General features: G+C 39.0%; 1 protein-coding gene across 1 annotated transcript; it reads right to left on the bottom strand.

Annotated features, from left to right (window-relative positions):
* Positions 1 to 2130: 2130 nt before the first annotated feature.
* On the bottom strand, positions 2131 to 6256 carry RIPPLY2 (ripply transcriptional repressor 2). Its single transcript, XM_077159439.1, has 4 exons — positions 6038 to 6256; positions 5789 to 5986; positions 5403 to 5467; positions 2131 to 2316 (listed from the first exon to the last, which is right to left on the bottom strand). The coding sequence occupies exons 1-4, from the start codon at positions 6254 to 6256 to the stop codon at positions 2163 to 2165; spliced, it is 636 nt and encodes a 211-aa protein (XP_077015554.1). The 3' UTR covers positions 2131 to 2162.
* Between the last annotated feature and the right edge of the window lie 11997 nt (positions 6257 to 18253).

Below are 18253 nucleotides of genomic sequence, written 5' to 3'. Positions count from 1 at the left end.
GCCATGACGCAGCACGTCGAGGCCGCGAGGGGCGGGACAACGACGGCACAGGGAGCACGGACTTGGGTGGAATAAGGAAGAAGTACGCATGCTCAGTTGGTCCTGCACCGTTAATTTCAGCACTGGAGGGGAAGACAGCTAATCCACCGAAAGATTAAAAGAAGAGTTAAGGGAAGCTGTTCCCTGGCCCTGGTGCTGACCGATTCTAAAGATAAATTATTTTCAGGTCCTGTTAATTCAAAACACCAGTGTCGGTCCGTTGTTAAGCCGCACCAGCACATTATTTGAAACATGAAATAAAATAATACTATCAAAGCAGTTCGATATCTCCAAATCTCTCTCTCCTGTAAGGCACCAGGCTGTACAGGAGACAGAACCACACACCCTTAGAAGCTAAACTGCCAAATGCAAACAGCCACTCCTGCGGAGTAAAGAGAAAATATCACTTCTAAAAACCCTCGTAAATGATTGAAGAACGAATAATATGCAAGTTAATTTGGTAGCTCAAAGCCTCATTTTTCTCATATGCCTAATGAGATTAGGTTCTGGTAACGAGTAAATGAGACATCATATGTATCCAGTACAGTGCCTGGTGAATAGTAGGAACTCATTTCATACTACTTCCAACATGTTAATGACAGAAGCATAAATATTATGTAGGTAAATATTAATTAGTCCCCAATGCTCAAAGTCCAGATGGGTGATGTGGTGGATTTTTTGCATGCCCCTTAGGGAACACACAGCTACTCAGAGAAGAATCCAGTGAGGTAGAGAAAGTTTCCAGAAGAACATATTTCTAAATACTCTCTCCACCCTCTATCCATTACTAATTTTTCCTAATTCTGGAAACACTGTCATGATTTGAACTTGCTGCCTCTATTCCAATTGCTTAGTCCTTAAAGTGCTTGTAAATGGAAGTTATGTTTGTAGCATCTTTTTAAAAGAAGTGAAAGTGTGTGAATATATGTAGCCTTGCAAGTAATAGGCATTTCTTAGCTAGGTAACCATCTCTCACCTTCACCTCTACTTTTTACCAAACTGGCATATTATAGGAACTTTTTAAATTTGCAATTAAAATGCATATTGTGAAAAGATTTTGTTGCAGCTAAAACAATTTCAGGCCATAGTTTACTATGTTACTTTACCTTGCAAATTACTCCTGTTTTCTTTCTCCTTAAACAATGGCATATTCTTATACAAACCTATGTAAGAAAAGCCAATGCTACTAATTTCTTCTTTCACTTCCCAGTAGAAAATTTTCATATGAGAATAATAGGAGCAGGGAACCAGAGCAAAGGAAGGTGGATGATGGTGGGAAATGTCTCATCCAGGCCAAGGTAATGTCTGAAAAACTGTTTCACAATGGCACACTCCTCTTTACCAGCCATTTATAGCTGCCAAAATTGATTAGCTCCCCCTCGGTTAGAAGTAGAAAAATATTACCAAATTCTTGCCTTTCAGCTCCTTTTTTTTTAAGAATCCATGCAAATCACTCCCACTTAAATATTTTCTTTAAATTCTGGTGGTCCTTCAATGTAGTGCTATATGTGTTGAACACCCCATGCTATGTTAGCCCTGGATTTAAGGACAGCAGAGAAGTATATGAAGTAGAATTACTTGACTCATCATTTATTAAGATCTGATTTAACAGCCCTAAAATTCATTCTTATTCTCATTATACACAATGATTTAAAGTGTTTTTCACCATCTGCTAGCCAGCAACACCTAATAAAAATGAGTGATTAGTAGCATAAGGTGAATTTCATTATCATATAATATCCATCTGTAAATACAACAGCCAATGGTGATCATTAGAAAGTAGAAGATATGTACAAGGGTCTATCTTAAAATTAAATATTGTCATTATTTGGAAAATTATAACTAAACATAAATTTGTAATTCAATGAAGAGTCCAAAACTATCTTTTAAATCTCAAATGTCTACAAAACAATCAAGACAATTTTGCAAACTGCACCTATTTTAAATTCCAACCTTGAATTCTAGAGTAGGGATAAAAAATAAAGGCCAAACTACAATAGTAATTAGAAAATATTTCATTTTATTAATAATTTATATGCAAATAAATTAAAGGATTATGATACATTTGTACACTAAATTTAAATGCTACGAACTTTGAATATCATCAAAAGTAACTAATCAGATTAATTTTCTGAATCACAGGTCAGCTCTTCAATTTCATCTTCACTATCAGAATCCTCATAAAATGAAATTGTGGCTTGAATTGGAAATTTTTTCAGAAGAGCTTCTGCTTCTTGATATAAGTAATCAAAACACTTTGATTTTGGCCAAAATAGTCTGAAAGAAGCAGACAACATAATATGCTTTATTTTTTCACCTTCAGAACCCTTACACTCATGAAATGAACAAATTTCAAGAGCTCCATATATTTAAAATTGATTATGCATTTAAATGTAGCCTTAAGGTGGAGAATTTTAGAATGCTACTGTCACAGCTTTCATGGAATCTATTTCCTAAAGTCTCAGTAATTGGTTGATTTTTAAAAAACTCTTCTTCAAAGCTATAAACTAGATCAAACACTTTTTCACACTAAATTGTAAGCATAAAATCAGTATTTAGTTTTCTTCAGGCACTATGCATATGGTTGTTCTTACCAGATAAAGAAGAAGGTTTGTCTCCCAATTTCCAATTCCTTTGGGAAAAAATGAATCCTACCTTCATGTTAAGAATTCTGATGGTAGCCAATTTATGAAGACTACAAAATATTATGCACTTTACACAAAGGCAAAAATCACCTAGAATCTTGCTTAAAACTCACAAATTTAACTCTTAGCTACAAAGGTATCCAATGTAAGTTTTAAAAAGTGCAAAAACCAGTAACTTTCAACATCATAATTTGAGGTTTTGGAAAGCTACCTCCACCCCAACCTTGATCTTATTCCTCTCACCTCTCTCCATGCCCTCACTGAACAAAAATTGCCTGGGGGGGAACTACAGTATTTGAAAAGTTTGGGATAACGGTATTGGTTTTATACAAATAATGTACATATAAACATGATTATCCAGGATTTCAAAAACCTGAAAAATGGTCACATCTGGTCTATCATTTTTCATTCAAGGAAAACTAAGGAGGGATAAGACTGAATCACCAACTACAGTGCAGTCTTTTATTTTAGGGTCAGTAGCCCCATGCACTCAAATAGCCTCTGAGAGCCTCACTCTGTTATAGCCCAAGATAGTTGATAATTATTATTGTGGCTCTGAATCCTAATGAAGGGAAAGTTACATTATGTTTTGCATACTCCATTTTAAAAGACAAGAAAAATGGGCAATGCAGTTTATAAATGTTTCTAGTAAAATTGTGAAAACTTGTTTCTAAATTTGGTGCCAAAATAAGTAACCATCAATTATTCAGTCATTCAATAACTACTTTAGGGATAACTTGTGCCTGACATAATTAATAATTCAAGAATATATTTTATCTTCCCTACCTTCAAGAAGTCAACAATTGAGTAAATAAAAAAAGAAACAACTCACAAATACGAGTCAACATAAAAGTAATAAAAATAAAAAAATTTAAGAGGATTATCAATAGTTTGCTAAAATAGTTCAGAAGAGAAAGGCATTGCTCATATAAGAAACACTTTATTTTCCGAAGTATAACTGGAACTGCCAAATCCAAAGAATACCACATAATCCTTACCACATTCTCCCCAGAATTTCTCACTGGGAGCAATTTTTTTTGCAGGGACCCTATACTTTTCTGAATCTCACCCCTCATGCCAATTCTAACTCATTCTTCTATCTTCTTTGTAGATGCTGGCCTTCCCACAGGGCTTTAATGAGAGGGATCTTCCCTCCTTTCTATGCTCCCCAGGATGACTTGACCCCCTGCCATGGTTGCCCCACAAGGTTCATTTACCAAGTATTCCCAATTAAGATCTTGACTCTTGGCCCCCAATTTATGTATCCAACTCTCTATTTGGATAGCCCATAGGTATATTAAATATAATAAATGAAAAACTGGACCCATTACCTTGCTCCCCAAATGTGTTCCAAGTCCTCATTTCCAATCTGTTAGTCCAGAATTCACACATGGCCTCTAGTCACAAATTTGGGAACCATTCTGGCTTTTCATGTCCTCTTCATCTACCATATCCAATTCATTATAAAGCCTAAGTATTCCTCAAATTCACCCAGTCTCTTTTTCAATGCCTTAAAATAGCCCTTCATCATTTCTTGCCTGAACAACTGGAATGGTTCCAAATTAGTATTAGTTTTGGCCCTCGAATTAAGCCTATACACCATTTCTAGGGTGATTTTTCTGAAACGTAAATCTGATCCATTACTCTTCCGGTTAAAATACTTTCAATAACCCTCAATATTACAAGTCCACAGATTCCCAACACCGCATACAAGATAAGGAGAAAACTCTGTACCAAGGTGTACACAGCCGTCAAGATCTGCCCTCTGGCTACCCTGCAGCAGTGAACACAGCTTCACACACCCACACTGCTCCCCAGAGGGGCCCTGCCCTTCCATGGCCCTCAACTTCTCTTCCTGTGCTATTTCTTCTTCCCACCCACCCCAGCCACCATCCCCTAACCATCCATCCAGCTAAATTTTCAAGACTCAGCCAGGTGACTACAACCTACGACATATACCCTCCCTAATAACACTTCCCCTTTCCCTCTGGCAGAGCTGGGCACTGCCCTGTTCATACATGTAAAACTGATGAAACTCTACTACAACACTTGCCATGGTGCTGTAATTATTTTTCCAGGTGTCTCTGGCTAGTGTTAATAAACATGTATTCATTGTTACTTACTATTTATAAAGACATACACAGAAACATACACACAAGCTGTTACATTTAACAGCTCTCCAATTCCCCTCTAATTCCTCATTGTTCATTAAATAACTTTTAACCCTTTTTAGGATCCTTATTCATCTTTAGGATTTTCATTATATTTCCACTTTTCTCTTACAAGTCAAGTTGCTGTAGAACTGCCATGGTGAACCTCATTCTTCCTTCTGGTTTGCAAGAGAATAAGAACACACACATTCTGTCTGGTGTGGAGTCAAATACATTCGGACCCTTAGCATTTAAAAAAAAAAACTATTTCGCAGGCACAAGATGTCACCGTTCTACTTTTAGAACGGTCTCCTCTATCATCTACTTTCTTCATTAAGCCTTTACTGAGTATTCACTGATTGGCAGTTCAAATGGAGCGTGAATTCTTACAGCTTTCAACTCATTGAGCAAACGGACCTCTGGGACTGGGAAGATAAAGTAACCCTGAAGATAGATTTTCCAAGAGAGAAAAACTGCAGGACCAACTGCTGAGTTGGGCTTTTCCATACCCCTAATATCTCCTTCGGGCAGGAGAAGCGGGAGCCCTTGCGTGAGGCCTGTCACTCACCTGACCGGGTGTCTGTATTGGGAAAGCTTTCCCCAGGCTTTAGTCTTTCCGGGGCTATCCGACATCTGGGGATGCAAGAGGATGAATCTCAGTTACCACCCACCTCTCTCTAGAAACTGGGAACGTGTTCAACCCCGCGTTCCTGGCGCCGGCAGGGAATGTGACTCCGCGGCTCTCAGCTGCTTCGCTCCAAGCACGATGCGGTTGTCCAAATTGCTCAGGAGGACGCACCCACTGCACCAGCACCGGCAGGACCACCGACCAGCAGGATCTTCGCGAGGGTCAGGCCGGATGCGTGTATTCCCCCCCCCCCGCCCCCCGTCCCCACCGCCCCGTCCCGCGTCCCTTGCCCTTGGGCGACTCTCTGGTACGCGCGGCTCACTCACCACCTCCGAGGCATAATGCGGCCCCTCCTGCTCTTTCTCGCCTTGGAGGTCAGCCCACGGTCTCCAGAAGTCAATGGATCTGCGAAGTGGGAGGCACAAGCCGCGTAGAAGATGTGAGCCGAGGCGTGGGAGAATCCGCCCCAGCGGAGTTGGGTTGGGAGCCGGGGGAGCGGAGGGGAGGAGCTGGGGTGGCGCGCGCTAGAAGGCCGCGTGGGAGGGAAAGTGTGGGGCGGCGCAGAAGAGCAGTACCGCGAGGCCGGGTCCCTGCGCCTCCTCTGGTCGCCAGGAGCCGCGGGCGGCGGACGGCTGCAGCGCGCGCACTCGCCGGCTCGGCTCTCCGAACTCCCTGCGTTCTCCATGTCCCTGTCCGGCACCGCAAAGGCGGCGGCTCCGTTCTCCAGCAACCCTACCTCCTTCCGCCAGGAGCGTGCCCTGAGCCTTTATATAGCCCCTGCAGGCCTGCTGCATATTTAGAGATTCGCACCATCTCCGCCCTTCTCTCTGCTGCTAGCCGCATAAACAAAAAGGCTGCGCGTGAAGGCAGATCGGGATGAACCCGGGGTGTGAACGCGTGCAACTCCCAAATGGCCCGGGAAGGGGTTTTTTCGAACGAGTGTAAATCGCTCTTCAACACATGGCTGCGGTGAAAAACAACATTCACCGGAGCAGCCAATTTCCATGTGAAGAGGCTAGGAGGGGAAAAAATTAAGCGATTCTACACGTTTTGTGTATTTCTGCAAAACGGCCAAGTGGCTGGTAATTGCTTGACTCTCTGGTGTCTCAAAGCTTTTTGGCCTTTGGTAAATACAAATGGCCCTGAAGTCTGTGTTCTAAAAACTAGGGTGCGGACTAAAATAAAAAGGAATGTCCTTAACTCCTTTTCAGGCACCATAAAAGCATGAATGTATGGACTCCTTAAGAAAGGGATATTGGATTGTTTTAGTGTTGTTTTAATATTCCGTCTGACTAGGTTCATACATATGCCTTTTATTATTTGACAGTAATGAAATCACTGCAAACAAGAGATGAATTGTAAAAAATTGAATATTCCAGTCAAGAGGGCCAGAGACTGGAGTCATGGGTATGTATGTATATATATAAAACTCTATATTATCTTCTAATATCTTTGTTGATCTTCCCCCAAGATCTTATCACTATCCTCCTTGAATAAGTCTTGAGTTTCCTCTGTACGGCTCTATCACCAGTTAACATTTAGATACTCCCCCTCCCCACACTTCAACCCCCACCCTCACCGTATGATTAGAAAAGTCTTTTAGTTTTTTGAGGGGGTTATAGAATGATAATGAAATATTGAAAAGTTACTACATAAGACAGATTAGTCTATCACTCTTCGCCCCTGTTTCTCTTGCTTATCCCTCATTTAAGGGATGAGTCCATTTAATTTGATAAAAAGTGTTATGCTTCAAAGGAAAGGTGATATATATATGTTATGAATTTTTTTCAAAATGTTTTAAATAATGGCGCTGAAATTTGTCTTAAAAATTTTAGATGAAAACCTTGAATTTAAACTATAGTATCTCTGCTATTCATTCAGTCGCTACATAGGAAAATAATTCACTTTATTAGCACTTACAGGCCTGCGTGGTCTACTCCCAGGAAGGTAAGATATGACTTGCTCAGAGAATGAAGTCAGGATGCATGACTTAGTGCCCTAAGAATTTTTGTTATACTAAATAAAATGAAACTTATAGAATTCTTGTTACAGTGCCTGACACGGAGTAAGCCTTCAACAGGTGTTAAATTAATTTTTTAAATATAAGTCCTTAATAGATGTTAAACTATCTGATGAAGTGACTCATCATTTCATTTCCATAAACATGTTTAGAAGTGTCTTTAATGAGCCGAGTACTGTGCTTTCCAGATATAATAGTGAATAAGCTATTCCCTCTAACCCCAAGATTATTACATTCATTATCATCTCTGGCCATTACAGTGGCCATGCAAACAAAGAATTTTAAAAAGTGAAATGGCACAGAAGTAGCACAAGGGAATGAAGAAATAGTTCCCCACATCAAGGAGGGGAAATGGATGTTGATTGCAGTTCATGGCAGTAGTCTTTGGGGCATTGTCAAGCATCTGAAGCTTGATGCTGAATCTACCCACTAGTATTCCCGTTGTCTGTGAGTTGGACAAGAACTTGAAGCCCATCAAACCCATGCAGTTCCTAGGGGACGAAGATACCATGCGTAAAGCCACGAAGCTGTGGCTGCCCGGGGCAAGGCCAAGAAGTGAAGGCAAGCAGACCGATTACTATCCCAAGAATCACCTTCCTTGCCCATCCCATCGTTCTACAACTGTCTCCAACACTTGTCACACTCACCACATCTGTAGGCATTTTAAGTTGTAGCTGCAGATGGGACTAGTGGCTCCCATGTTCTTTTCAGTCATTTAGTTTCCTGCGCTCACTCCACTCATACAGTCTGGTCAGAATGGCTCCTCTGGTGCATGGGTCCTTAGTTCAGAACCTAAGTAGTGATCCTGGGATTTTTGCCAGTGGCTTGTTTACTAAGGACCTGCTTGAGTATGAGATAGGGAGGAACCATGCTAAGGCATAACCAATGAGGGGAAGCAAGAGTGCCTATTCCTGTCTCTCGGAGCTGTGCTATTCTGTAGTCGGTGCTGTCTGGGGGGCAAACGGGGAGCTCTAGTCATTCCAATAGAGGATGAATGTAACCTGCATGGTGATTTAAAAAAAAAAAAACAAAAAAAACCCACCTTATTTCTTCCCTGACCCTGGAGGAGATGGCTTCAGAAGGTTTGGATCAACCCTGAATGTTTATGTGTTGCATATTACTTTTACAGAATATATATATAAATAATTTAAAAACCCTTCTGGGGTCTCTAGTGGCAGTTGAAATAATGGTTACACTTGTGGTCATCATAAGATAAACCAATCCTTGGATCACTGTGGGGTAAGCTGCTTGACTTCTAAGGAGAAGGAGTTCATCCTGCTGTGTGTTTTAGAATCCCTCTCTCCACTGTTTTGTGACAGTGAAGTGCCTCTGATCATGTCCCAATGTGTCTTTCACTGTGTTCAATTTCTGAATCATGTTACAGTTGCTGGCACTACCACTTGGACACAGTACTCAGTTTAAGCATCACTGTACTAAATCTTTCTTCTAGATCAGTATAACAGAAGAGTGATGTGCAATAAAAAAAAGTATTGGCAAAGTCCCTTGAGGGACAGGAGAAAAAAATATGAAATGATTTTGCTTTACCCCCAAGGAAACCCCTGATACTATCTCAAATATTAAGGACTCCTAAGTCAATAGGCCAATCCCTTAAACTTGAGGCTTGCTCTTATTTTTTTTTAACATCTTTTTATTGTGAAAAATAGCATATATACAAAAAAGCAATAAATTTCCAAGTACATTTTAACAAGTAGTTAAACAGCAGATTTCAGAGTTTCGTGTGGGTTAGAGTTTCCCAATTTTTCGTTTTTTCTTCTAGCTGCTCCAAGATACTGGAGACCAAAAGAAATATCAATAAATTGATTCAGCAGTCATATTCATTTGTTAAATCCTATCTTCTCTATTATACTCATCCTTCTCTCTTTTCTTTTTGTGAAGAATAGCATATATACAAAAAAGCAATAAATTTCAAAGTACATTGCAACAATCAGTTGTAGAACAGATTTCAGAGTCTGGTATGGGTTGCAATTCCACAATTTTGGGTTTTTATTTCTAGCTACTCTAAGGTACTGGACACTAAAAGAGATAGCAATATAATGATTCAGCACTCATGCTCATTAGTTAAACCCGACCTTCTCTGTATAACTCCCCCATCACCTTTGACCTTTCTCTCACTCTTTAGGGGTATTTGGGCTATGGCCATTCCAATTTTTTCAAGTTGGAAGGGGCTGTTGATAATATGAGATGGGGGATGGAACTAGTTGATGTTCTGGAAAGGCTGGCCCCTCTGCATTTCAGGACTTATCTGGTCCATGGACCCATCTAGAGGTTGTAGGTTTCCAGAAAGTTACTCTAGTGCATGGAACCTTTGTAGACTCTTATATAATGCTCTAGGTATTCTTTAGGATTGGCAGGAATGGTTTTGGTTGGGGTTTGGCAAGTTACGATAGGTAAGAATGTCTAACTGAAGCTTGCATAAGAGTGACCTCCAGAGTAGCATTTCCACTCTACTTGAATATTCTCAGCCACTGATATCTTTTTTGTTATATTTCTTTTACCCCTTTTGGTAAGGATGGCATTGTTGGTCCCATGGTGCCAGGGCCATGCTCATCCCTGAGGGTCATCTCCCAAGCCACCAGGGTGACTTTCATGCCTGGATGTCATGTCCCACATAGGGGGTCAAGCAATGGTTTCATTTGCAGAGTAGGACTTAGAGAGAGAGAGGCCACATCTGAACAACAAAAGAGGTCCTCCAGAGGTGATTGAGGCTTGCTCTTATGAAACTTATTTCTGTAGTGGAGAACCTACTTATAGTTATGCCTAAGAATTACTTCCAGAAAACTTCTTGTATGGCTCAGATGTATCCTCTCTCTCTCTCTAAGCCCACCTCTACAAGTAAAATCATTACCATGTCCTCTAAGTGGGACATGACATCCAGGAGTGAAAGTGTCCTGGGCAAAGTGGGACATGACTCCCAGGGACAAACCTGGCCCTGGCACCATGGGATCCACAACACCTTCTTGACCAAAAAGGGGAAAAGAAATGTAACAAAATAAGGTATCAGTAGCTAAAAGAGTTCAAATAGAGTAGATAGGTTATTCTAGAGGCTACTTTCATGCAAGCTTCAGCTAGATATTCCTGTTTACATTGGTTTGCCAACCCCCAATCAAAACCATTCCTTTCAGCCCTAAAGAACACATTAATCGAAGAGAGAATCCTATAATAAGAATAACCATCTCACTGTACAAGCAGTTAACTAGATCATATCTGAAGGAAGGTTCAGAAACATGGACAAAGGCATATTAATTAGAAAACAGGCATCTAGAGCTGTGAAGATAGTGGAAAATAAGAACAGGAAGGTTGGCTGAAATAGCTTCCATCATCACCTGTAAAAGTCAATCCTTTGAGGAATGGCATACAGTTCTCAGAATTTGCTTTTTTAAGTTTATTCTTGGTAGCACTTGGAAACCACAACTCAGATTGATTAAACTAGATATTGATTTCCTCCTAACAGAGGGAAAAAAGAACTTTACAATGATTAAAGCTGTTGAAAAATTCAATAGGCTTTTTTTGTAAGAGAGCTAGTCCCCTATCACTGGATGCTCAAGGCTGAATCATCTTTCATTAGTGATGATGTTAGAAGAGATTCCTGCATTTGGCAGGAGGTTGAATTGAAAGCCTCTTAGATTTCCTGTACTTCTAGGATTCTATATTTCTAAGAAATTGTCACCATTTTCTCTTTGTTCAATCATTAATTTTTAATTCTGAATTAACTTGTAATTTTAGTAAACTATTAGATTAATGTGATGTAAACCTAGATCTTAAGGTTGATCACCCTTAGAATTTTGACTTGTGACACCTCAAGTACTCTATTTGCTTCATATAAAGGTGCTGCTGTCACTGAGTAGCAGAAGCGTGAACCAGCTAAGATCTGGAGGAGAAAACAACTTGTGTCCCTGTAGAGTTTTTAAAACAACAGAAGTTTCTGGTGACCAATGGAAAGAGAGGGAAGATAGCATGTGATGGTATTTATTATCTTCCACCTATCTGCCTTGTATCTGTCTTGTGGATAACCCATTTCAGCATCTTGAGAAAGAAAAATGAAGTTGGATTTCTTATACTTCTTGACTTTAAAGTAAATTATAAAGCTGCAGTGGTCAAAACAGCATGTACTAGCATAAGGGATAGATTTAAGAAAAAAAAAAAAAAAACACCTAGGGTTCTATATGAGATTCTACAAAAGTTTCACATACTAAGATTACTTTCCAGAAACCTACAACCACCAGATCGGTTCCTAGACCAGATAAGTCCTGAAACCCAGAGGAGCCAGCCTCTCCAAAAAATCAGCTAGTTCCATCCCCCTATCCCATATTATTGACACCCTTTTTCAACTTGGAAGTTGTCATGGTCAGGTTCTTGTGTCAACTTGGCCAGATGGTGGTACCTGTTTGTCTGGTTGCGCAAATGGTGGCCTGTCTGTTGCTATGAGGATATTTCATAGAATTAAATCATGATCTCTTTGGCTGCATCCACAGCTGATTCCATTTGTAATCAGCCAAGGGAAGTGTCTTCTGCAATGAGTGATGCTTAATCTAATCACTGGAAGCCTTTTAAGGAGGATTCAGGCTCTCTTCCTGCTTTGGCCGGCTAGCCTCTCCTGTGAAGTTCAACCAGACCCTCCATCAGGATCATTAGCTTCACAGCCTGCCCGATGGATTTTGGACTCTACATTCCCATGGTTACATGAGACACTTTTATAAATTTTATATTTATGAATATTTCCTGTTGATTCTGTTTCTCTAGAGAACCCTAACTAATACAAAAGTGTTAGGGCAGAATCCAAATACCCTAAAGGATTGGAAGAAGAATCAAAGAAGGAGGAGTTATATCAGAGAAGATGGGATTTAACAAATGAGTATGACTGCTGAATCATTATATTGATATTACCTTTAGTCTCCAATGTCTTGGAGCAGCTAGAAGGAAAAACTTAAAATTGTGGAACAGTAACCCATACCAAACTCTGAAATCTGTTCTATAACTACTTGTCACAATGTACTTTGAAAGGTATTGCTTTTCTTGTATATATGCTATATTTCATAATAAAAACATTTAAAAATGTAATGAGAAATCAGTGGTTTGGGATTTATAGTTGTAAACATATCATTTGTGATAAGAACTACATAAAGGTGGGGGAACAGAGGTGTATAGAAACATAGTTTGTATATACTATTGATGTTAAGTTGTTATCAAAACAAATGAGATTGCTGTAGCTTTAAGATATTAAATTTTAGCCCTAGTGTAACTACAAAGAAAATATCAGAGATTATGTAAGCCCATAGGCACAGAAATTAGAGTACAATTTGTCTAGGGCAGGGGGCAAGGGGAAGTAACACATAATAGATGTAGGGTTTCTCTTTGGGGAGATGGGAAAGTTTTAGTAATGGAAGGTGGTGAGGGTACCACAGTATTGTGAATGTAATTAACCGCATTGAATGGTATGCTTGGAAGTGGTTGAGATGGGAACGTTTATTTTGTCCATATGTTCCCACAATTTTAAAAAAAAGAGCAACTAAAGAAACAATGGCAATTAAATGCAAGACATGATCCAGTATGGCATATAGCAAGGAAAGAGAAAAGGCTCAAAAGGACATTATAGGGGCATATGAAAAAAAATGGAATATGAAGTGTAAGCTTTGTATCAATGTTCAATTTCTTGAACTTGGTAACTGTACTCAAGGTGGTTACATAAGTGAATATCCTTGTTCTTAGGAAATGTACATGGTAGTAGTAAGTGTACAAGGAACATGATGTATATAAGCTACACTCAAGTATTCAGAAAATGATTGATAGATGGATAGAATGATACAGAAAGTGTGGCAAAATGTTAAAATTGGTGGATTTGGGTATGAGGGATAAGGGTATGTTGGAGTTACCAGTATGGGGATTTTATAACTTTTATAACTGTCCTGTAAGTTTGAAAGCTGTTAAAAATAAAAAATGCTTACTGGCTAGAGGGAAGGGCTCAGGCCAAAGTCTGGATACCAGGGGAATAGAGAGGGCTCCCCAAAGGTCCCCAAGTAGCTCAGAAGGCTACTTGTTGTGCTTGAGGGTGAGCCTTCTGAAGAGATACTTGCCCAGCCTGGCCTCTGGGCCTGCCATCCTATGGAGATTGGTCATGGTCGCCTATCTTCTTGATGAATTTCACCTCGTTGTCTAGGAAATGGTTCTCCAGGGAGTTACAGAGATGCAGGGCATGCAGATCCAAAAGGGCCTGGTTCAGGTTCTTCTCCAGGACCATGACAGATTCCATGGCATCCACGGTTTTACCCACTCCCACCCCACCTTCCCATCTTGGGATGGCTTCTGCATATCCTGGAAGAAAGCAAGGCAGCCACATTGGGCTTTGCATCTCAAGAGATACTTGACTCCTTGGAACTTCCTACTTCGCCAACTCACAGAAAAAGTGGTCTACCTTATCACAATCAAAATAAAACCTCAAGAGAGATAGATGTAGGGGGTCTGCAGTTGCAGGTTGACCAGGCAATTGATGGAGGCCTCCACTTTAGGGAAATAATTCTGATGGATCTGAGAATTCATGGTGGGTTGACAATGAGGAGCGAACCACACACAAAAAAATGTTAGTTGGTCCCAGAAGCAAGGGATGATTGATCAGATAGTCCTGGAGGATGCAACCAAAAAAGAAGTTGGAGGATGGTCAAGGCTAAAGAGGGGGGATAGTCCCCAGGTCTGTTCCATCCAAACACTGTTGAAGCAAAAGACAGATTTGTGCCACTGGGCATGTTGTCTGGGCCCCCATCTTGAATGTGACCCGATGTTGCCCCGCTCTTCAACATGACTTATTCCCTACTTAGAAACTGAGGTGAGGAACAAAAGTGTGAAGGAATGAGGGGAATATAATGACTCGTAGTCACTATTGCCATCAGGGGCCTCATGAATAACAACAATTTCGCTGGTAGCAAAAGCAGGGTTAGTGTCAATTCACATACATCCCCTCTTACCCATGATTTTATGGATGGTATTTAAGAAAAACTGTAATATCTGTCTAACTAACTAGATTCCTTTTGAAAAGATTGTGCTCCTTTCCAAGTAATTATTCATTTGTGTCTGAATGCCAGTAGACATACGGAGTCAAATTTATCAATGTTTTTGGTATTTTATTTCAATAATGTGATTACGTTATCAGGCAGAACAGTTTGGAAAAATTGAATATAAAACCCTAAAGATAGTGTGTTTGAAAGATCTTTTGAGGGGTAATGGGAATATTGAAAAATTGGATTATGATGATGGCTGCACAACTATAAATTTAAATTTACTAAATATTTAACATGTACAGTTACAATGGGTGGATTTATAATGTGCAAAGTATAGCTCATTCTAAAAACCTTAAATAAGACATTGAAGGGTCGATTCTTTTCAAATTGTTTTAATTAGAGAAATTGTAGGTTTACAGAAAAATTATGCAGAAAATAGAGTCCCCACATCTTTCCCCTTACGATTAACACTGAAGGATTGACTCTTAACTGTACTTAGTCTGGGCTTGAAAAACTAAATACCATAGTCAGAATCAGGCCTATTTTAGATGTTTCTGATTTTTGGCTTCTAAAAACATGCATCTTTTGGAAAAAATGATTGTTATAATGTCGATTATAACATTAGAATTTGTTTTAAAGTGTACATTATGTTTACACTATTATCTGGGCAGTTCTGGGTAGTTTTACTGCAGTACAGGCTCTCAGAGGCTCCACGTGGAGGCATTTACTAGTTCTTTAGAGAAGATTATATTAAGTCTGCAGTAAGAACCAAGACCTCCAAGCTATCAAGTGCATTTCTTACTGTTGGGTCTTTGTCAGTGAAGTCGCCACTATTGCTGATTGGCCAGGAATGAGGACTTCACACTGGATCCACTATAAAAGGATCATTTGCATGATTCTAGCTTGAGTTTAAATAAAGCAAATATGCTAACATGACTAGGAATTTCACTTTGTAGTAGATTGTTAGAAGGTTAACACATTAATGTGTCTAAACTCACTAATAAGCTAAAATATTATATTTTTCTTCTAAGTGTTAGGGAATGTCTGTGGTCAAAATTTTATGTCAATAAAATCTTATTTGAGATAATTGATTAATTAATTATAATTGATCATTTAATGGAAATTTTTTTTCAGGTTAAGGACCAGAGTTTTAGTGAAAGGTAGGTAGTATTTCCAAATTTGAGGCATTTAAGGCTCTTCCCAGGAATAAGATAAAGATAGCAGTTGTGGTAAAAACTGACTTAGAACTGAGCAGGGTTAGCGTGTGTTGTTTTAAACCAAGAAGGTGCTCACAGATGGCTCAGAGAGAGATTTAACAAGTCTGTGCTAATCACACTCATACATGGGAATATCTCTATTGAAAACAGCCAGATTTAGTTGTGCCACTCAAGTAACTTTCTTACTTGGTTTTACTACATTTTACCTTGTCTTAACACATCTGACACCTTATGCTAAATATTCATTAACTATACAGTTTTAATATCTTTTAAGTATCGGTGGCCAAAATCTGATAAAAACCAAGACTTGATTTTGAATTTTGTTTTCAGGATATAACAGAGAGTTGATTCTCTCAGAAAAGAAAACTGGATTTAATTAACAATGTTTGTGGATCACCCACTAAGTGCTAGGCACAGTAGGAAGCTTTGGATCTACAGTATAGAATGAGACTAGCACTGTAAGAGTTTTCCACTGCAAGAGTTTTCTAGTTTGAAGACAGAAAATAAACAGATAAAATGAAGACAATAATTACAGATCTGCAAAAGAACTGTAGAAGGAATTAGAAGAGTGATGTAATAGAAAGTAATTGGAGGAGTCCTCTCTTAAACAGTATGGTCAGGTTAGGTCTCTCTGAAGAGATGATATTAGAGCTGAGACTTGAAAGATAAATGACAGAGGACTAGATCCTAAATGGTCTATAAATTATTCCTGAATATAGGCCTAATCATATCAACTCATGGCAGAAAATATCTATTTGCCATTGTTGGCTCATAACATTACAAGGAGACCAGACAGCTAGTGTGTGGGTTGTTCCAGAGAGAGGAGGTCATATTGGATAATCTTTTTCTGTATTTGTGTCTGAATTGTATTGATTACTTGGATCAGAGAATGAAATTTATACACTTCAAATATGTAATGAATCCTAGTTTAATGGGAGGACCAAATTTTAACTAAAATTGTTAAATTTAAAAGGTGAGATATTGTAATATGTCCTTGATGACAAGTAAGGAAATGCAAATATAGTAGTATGATATTGGGTAGAACTGACTTTTCATTACTATTGAATGACATATGTGGGAATTGATAGAAGACTACAAGCTAAGGATGAGCTATCAACGTCAATTTAAGAAAACAGGATTTTGGATGTCTTTAAAACCGCTAGGCATCTATTTGGCCCCCAATGGCTACTAAGAAACTGACAGAAGAAAAATAGACAAGTATTATCTTTACTCTGACTTGTCTCTCTTATCCCACGATAAAATTAGTTCTTGCAATGAGACATTCAAGTTATCATACTTGTGCAGTTGATATGGTGTTTCAGTTTTGATAAAAGGTCAAACTACCCTTCCTGGCAAGGGAATGAGTTTTCATTATGCCATGCTCTTTGGATAGATAAATACAACTTGCTACTATCTCATTGATCCTAAAAATCTTCATTGCAGGAAAAATGCTATTTAGTTGTTCCCTCTTTGAAAGATTAAGTTGAAATTACCAACCAAGGTATTTTCTATGACTGTTCCAAAACCTTTTGGTCCCATGACCCTTTTACTCTCTTAAAGATTGAAGATTATTTCAAAACAAAAAGTTAAACCAAAAATCATTGAGAATCCCACAAGACCTTTGGTTTATCTGAATTATATCTATCAATATTTACTGTATTCAAAATTGAAACTGAGAAAAATTCAAATTACATATATATTTATTAATTCTTTTAAAATAATAACCCATTAAACATTAATGTAAAATATCTCTATAACATTATTTTCCAAAACAAATTTCTTTTGCAACTCTTCTATAAATATCTGGCTTAAGAAATGATGACTAGATTCTTATATCTGCTCTGCATTCAACTTGTTGCAATATGTGAGCAGTATATAGAGAAAATAAAGTTTCATGCAGGAATGTTTGGCAAGGGGAAAACTTTGTGGACCTCTGTTCTAGTTTGCTAGCTGCTGGAATGCAATATACCAGAAATGGATTGGCTTTTACAAGGGAAATTTATTGTTACAAGTTTACAGTTCGAAGCCATGAAAATGTCCAAATTAAGGCATCCAGAGAAAGATACCTTGATTCAAGAAAGGCTGATGGCACGTATCACATTGGAACCCACATGGCTGGTATCTGCTCGTCCTTCACTCAGGGTTACACCATTTTCAGCTTCTGACTGTGGGGGGGGGGGGGGGGTCGGGTGCAATAAATCAGGCCCGAGCAAGGAGAAGGTATCTAGAGTCACAAGATCCAGGGCGGAAAGTCCCCAAGAGTTAAAAATTGAACAATAATCATTGTTAAGAAACTAAAAAAAATGGGATATATTTTGCAAGAGCTAATGATATTTTTTTGCTTCTGTAGATAAGCCTGCTTGCTTACAGTTGCAAACCAAGATGTGGCTCTAAAAAGATAATGCCCCTTTCCTGCTTCTGTGGATAAGCTTGTGGTTTTTGCCTTTATAAGCCCCCCTTGACAACCTCTCGGGGCTACTTTCTGAATCTTCCTTCTTGGGGGTTTCTGAGGCAGTCGCCAGCCGGCTAATAAAGACTCCAAAT

This window comes from Tamandua tetradactyla, chromosome 5 (genome assembly GCF_023851605.1).
Source record: "Tamandua tetradactyla isolate mTamTet1 chromosome 5, mTamTet1.pri, whole genome shotgun sequence".
NCBI classification, from domain to species: Eukaryota; Metazoa; Chordata; class Mammalia; order Pilosa; family Myrmecophagidae; genus Tamandua; species Tamandua tetradactyla.
This window is presented reverse-complemented; position numbering and strand designations above follow the sequence as displayed.

Excerpts from the sequence above, each read along its gene's own strand:
- RIPPLY2 (XM_077159439.1), bottom strand. The coding sequence starts at position 6,256 with ATGCAGCAGGCCTGCAGGGGCTATATAAAGGCTCAGGGCACGCTCCTG. Across the intron at positions 5,468-5,788 it reads CGCATTATGCCTCGGAGGTG|ATGTCGGATAGCCCCGGAAA; the intron begins GTGAGTGAGCCG and ends TTGCATCCCCAG. Across the intron at positions 2,317-5,402 it reads CAATACAGACACCCGGTCAG|ACTATTTTGGCCAAAATCAA; the intron begins GTGAGTGACAGG and ends TGCTTCTTTCAG.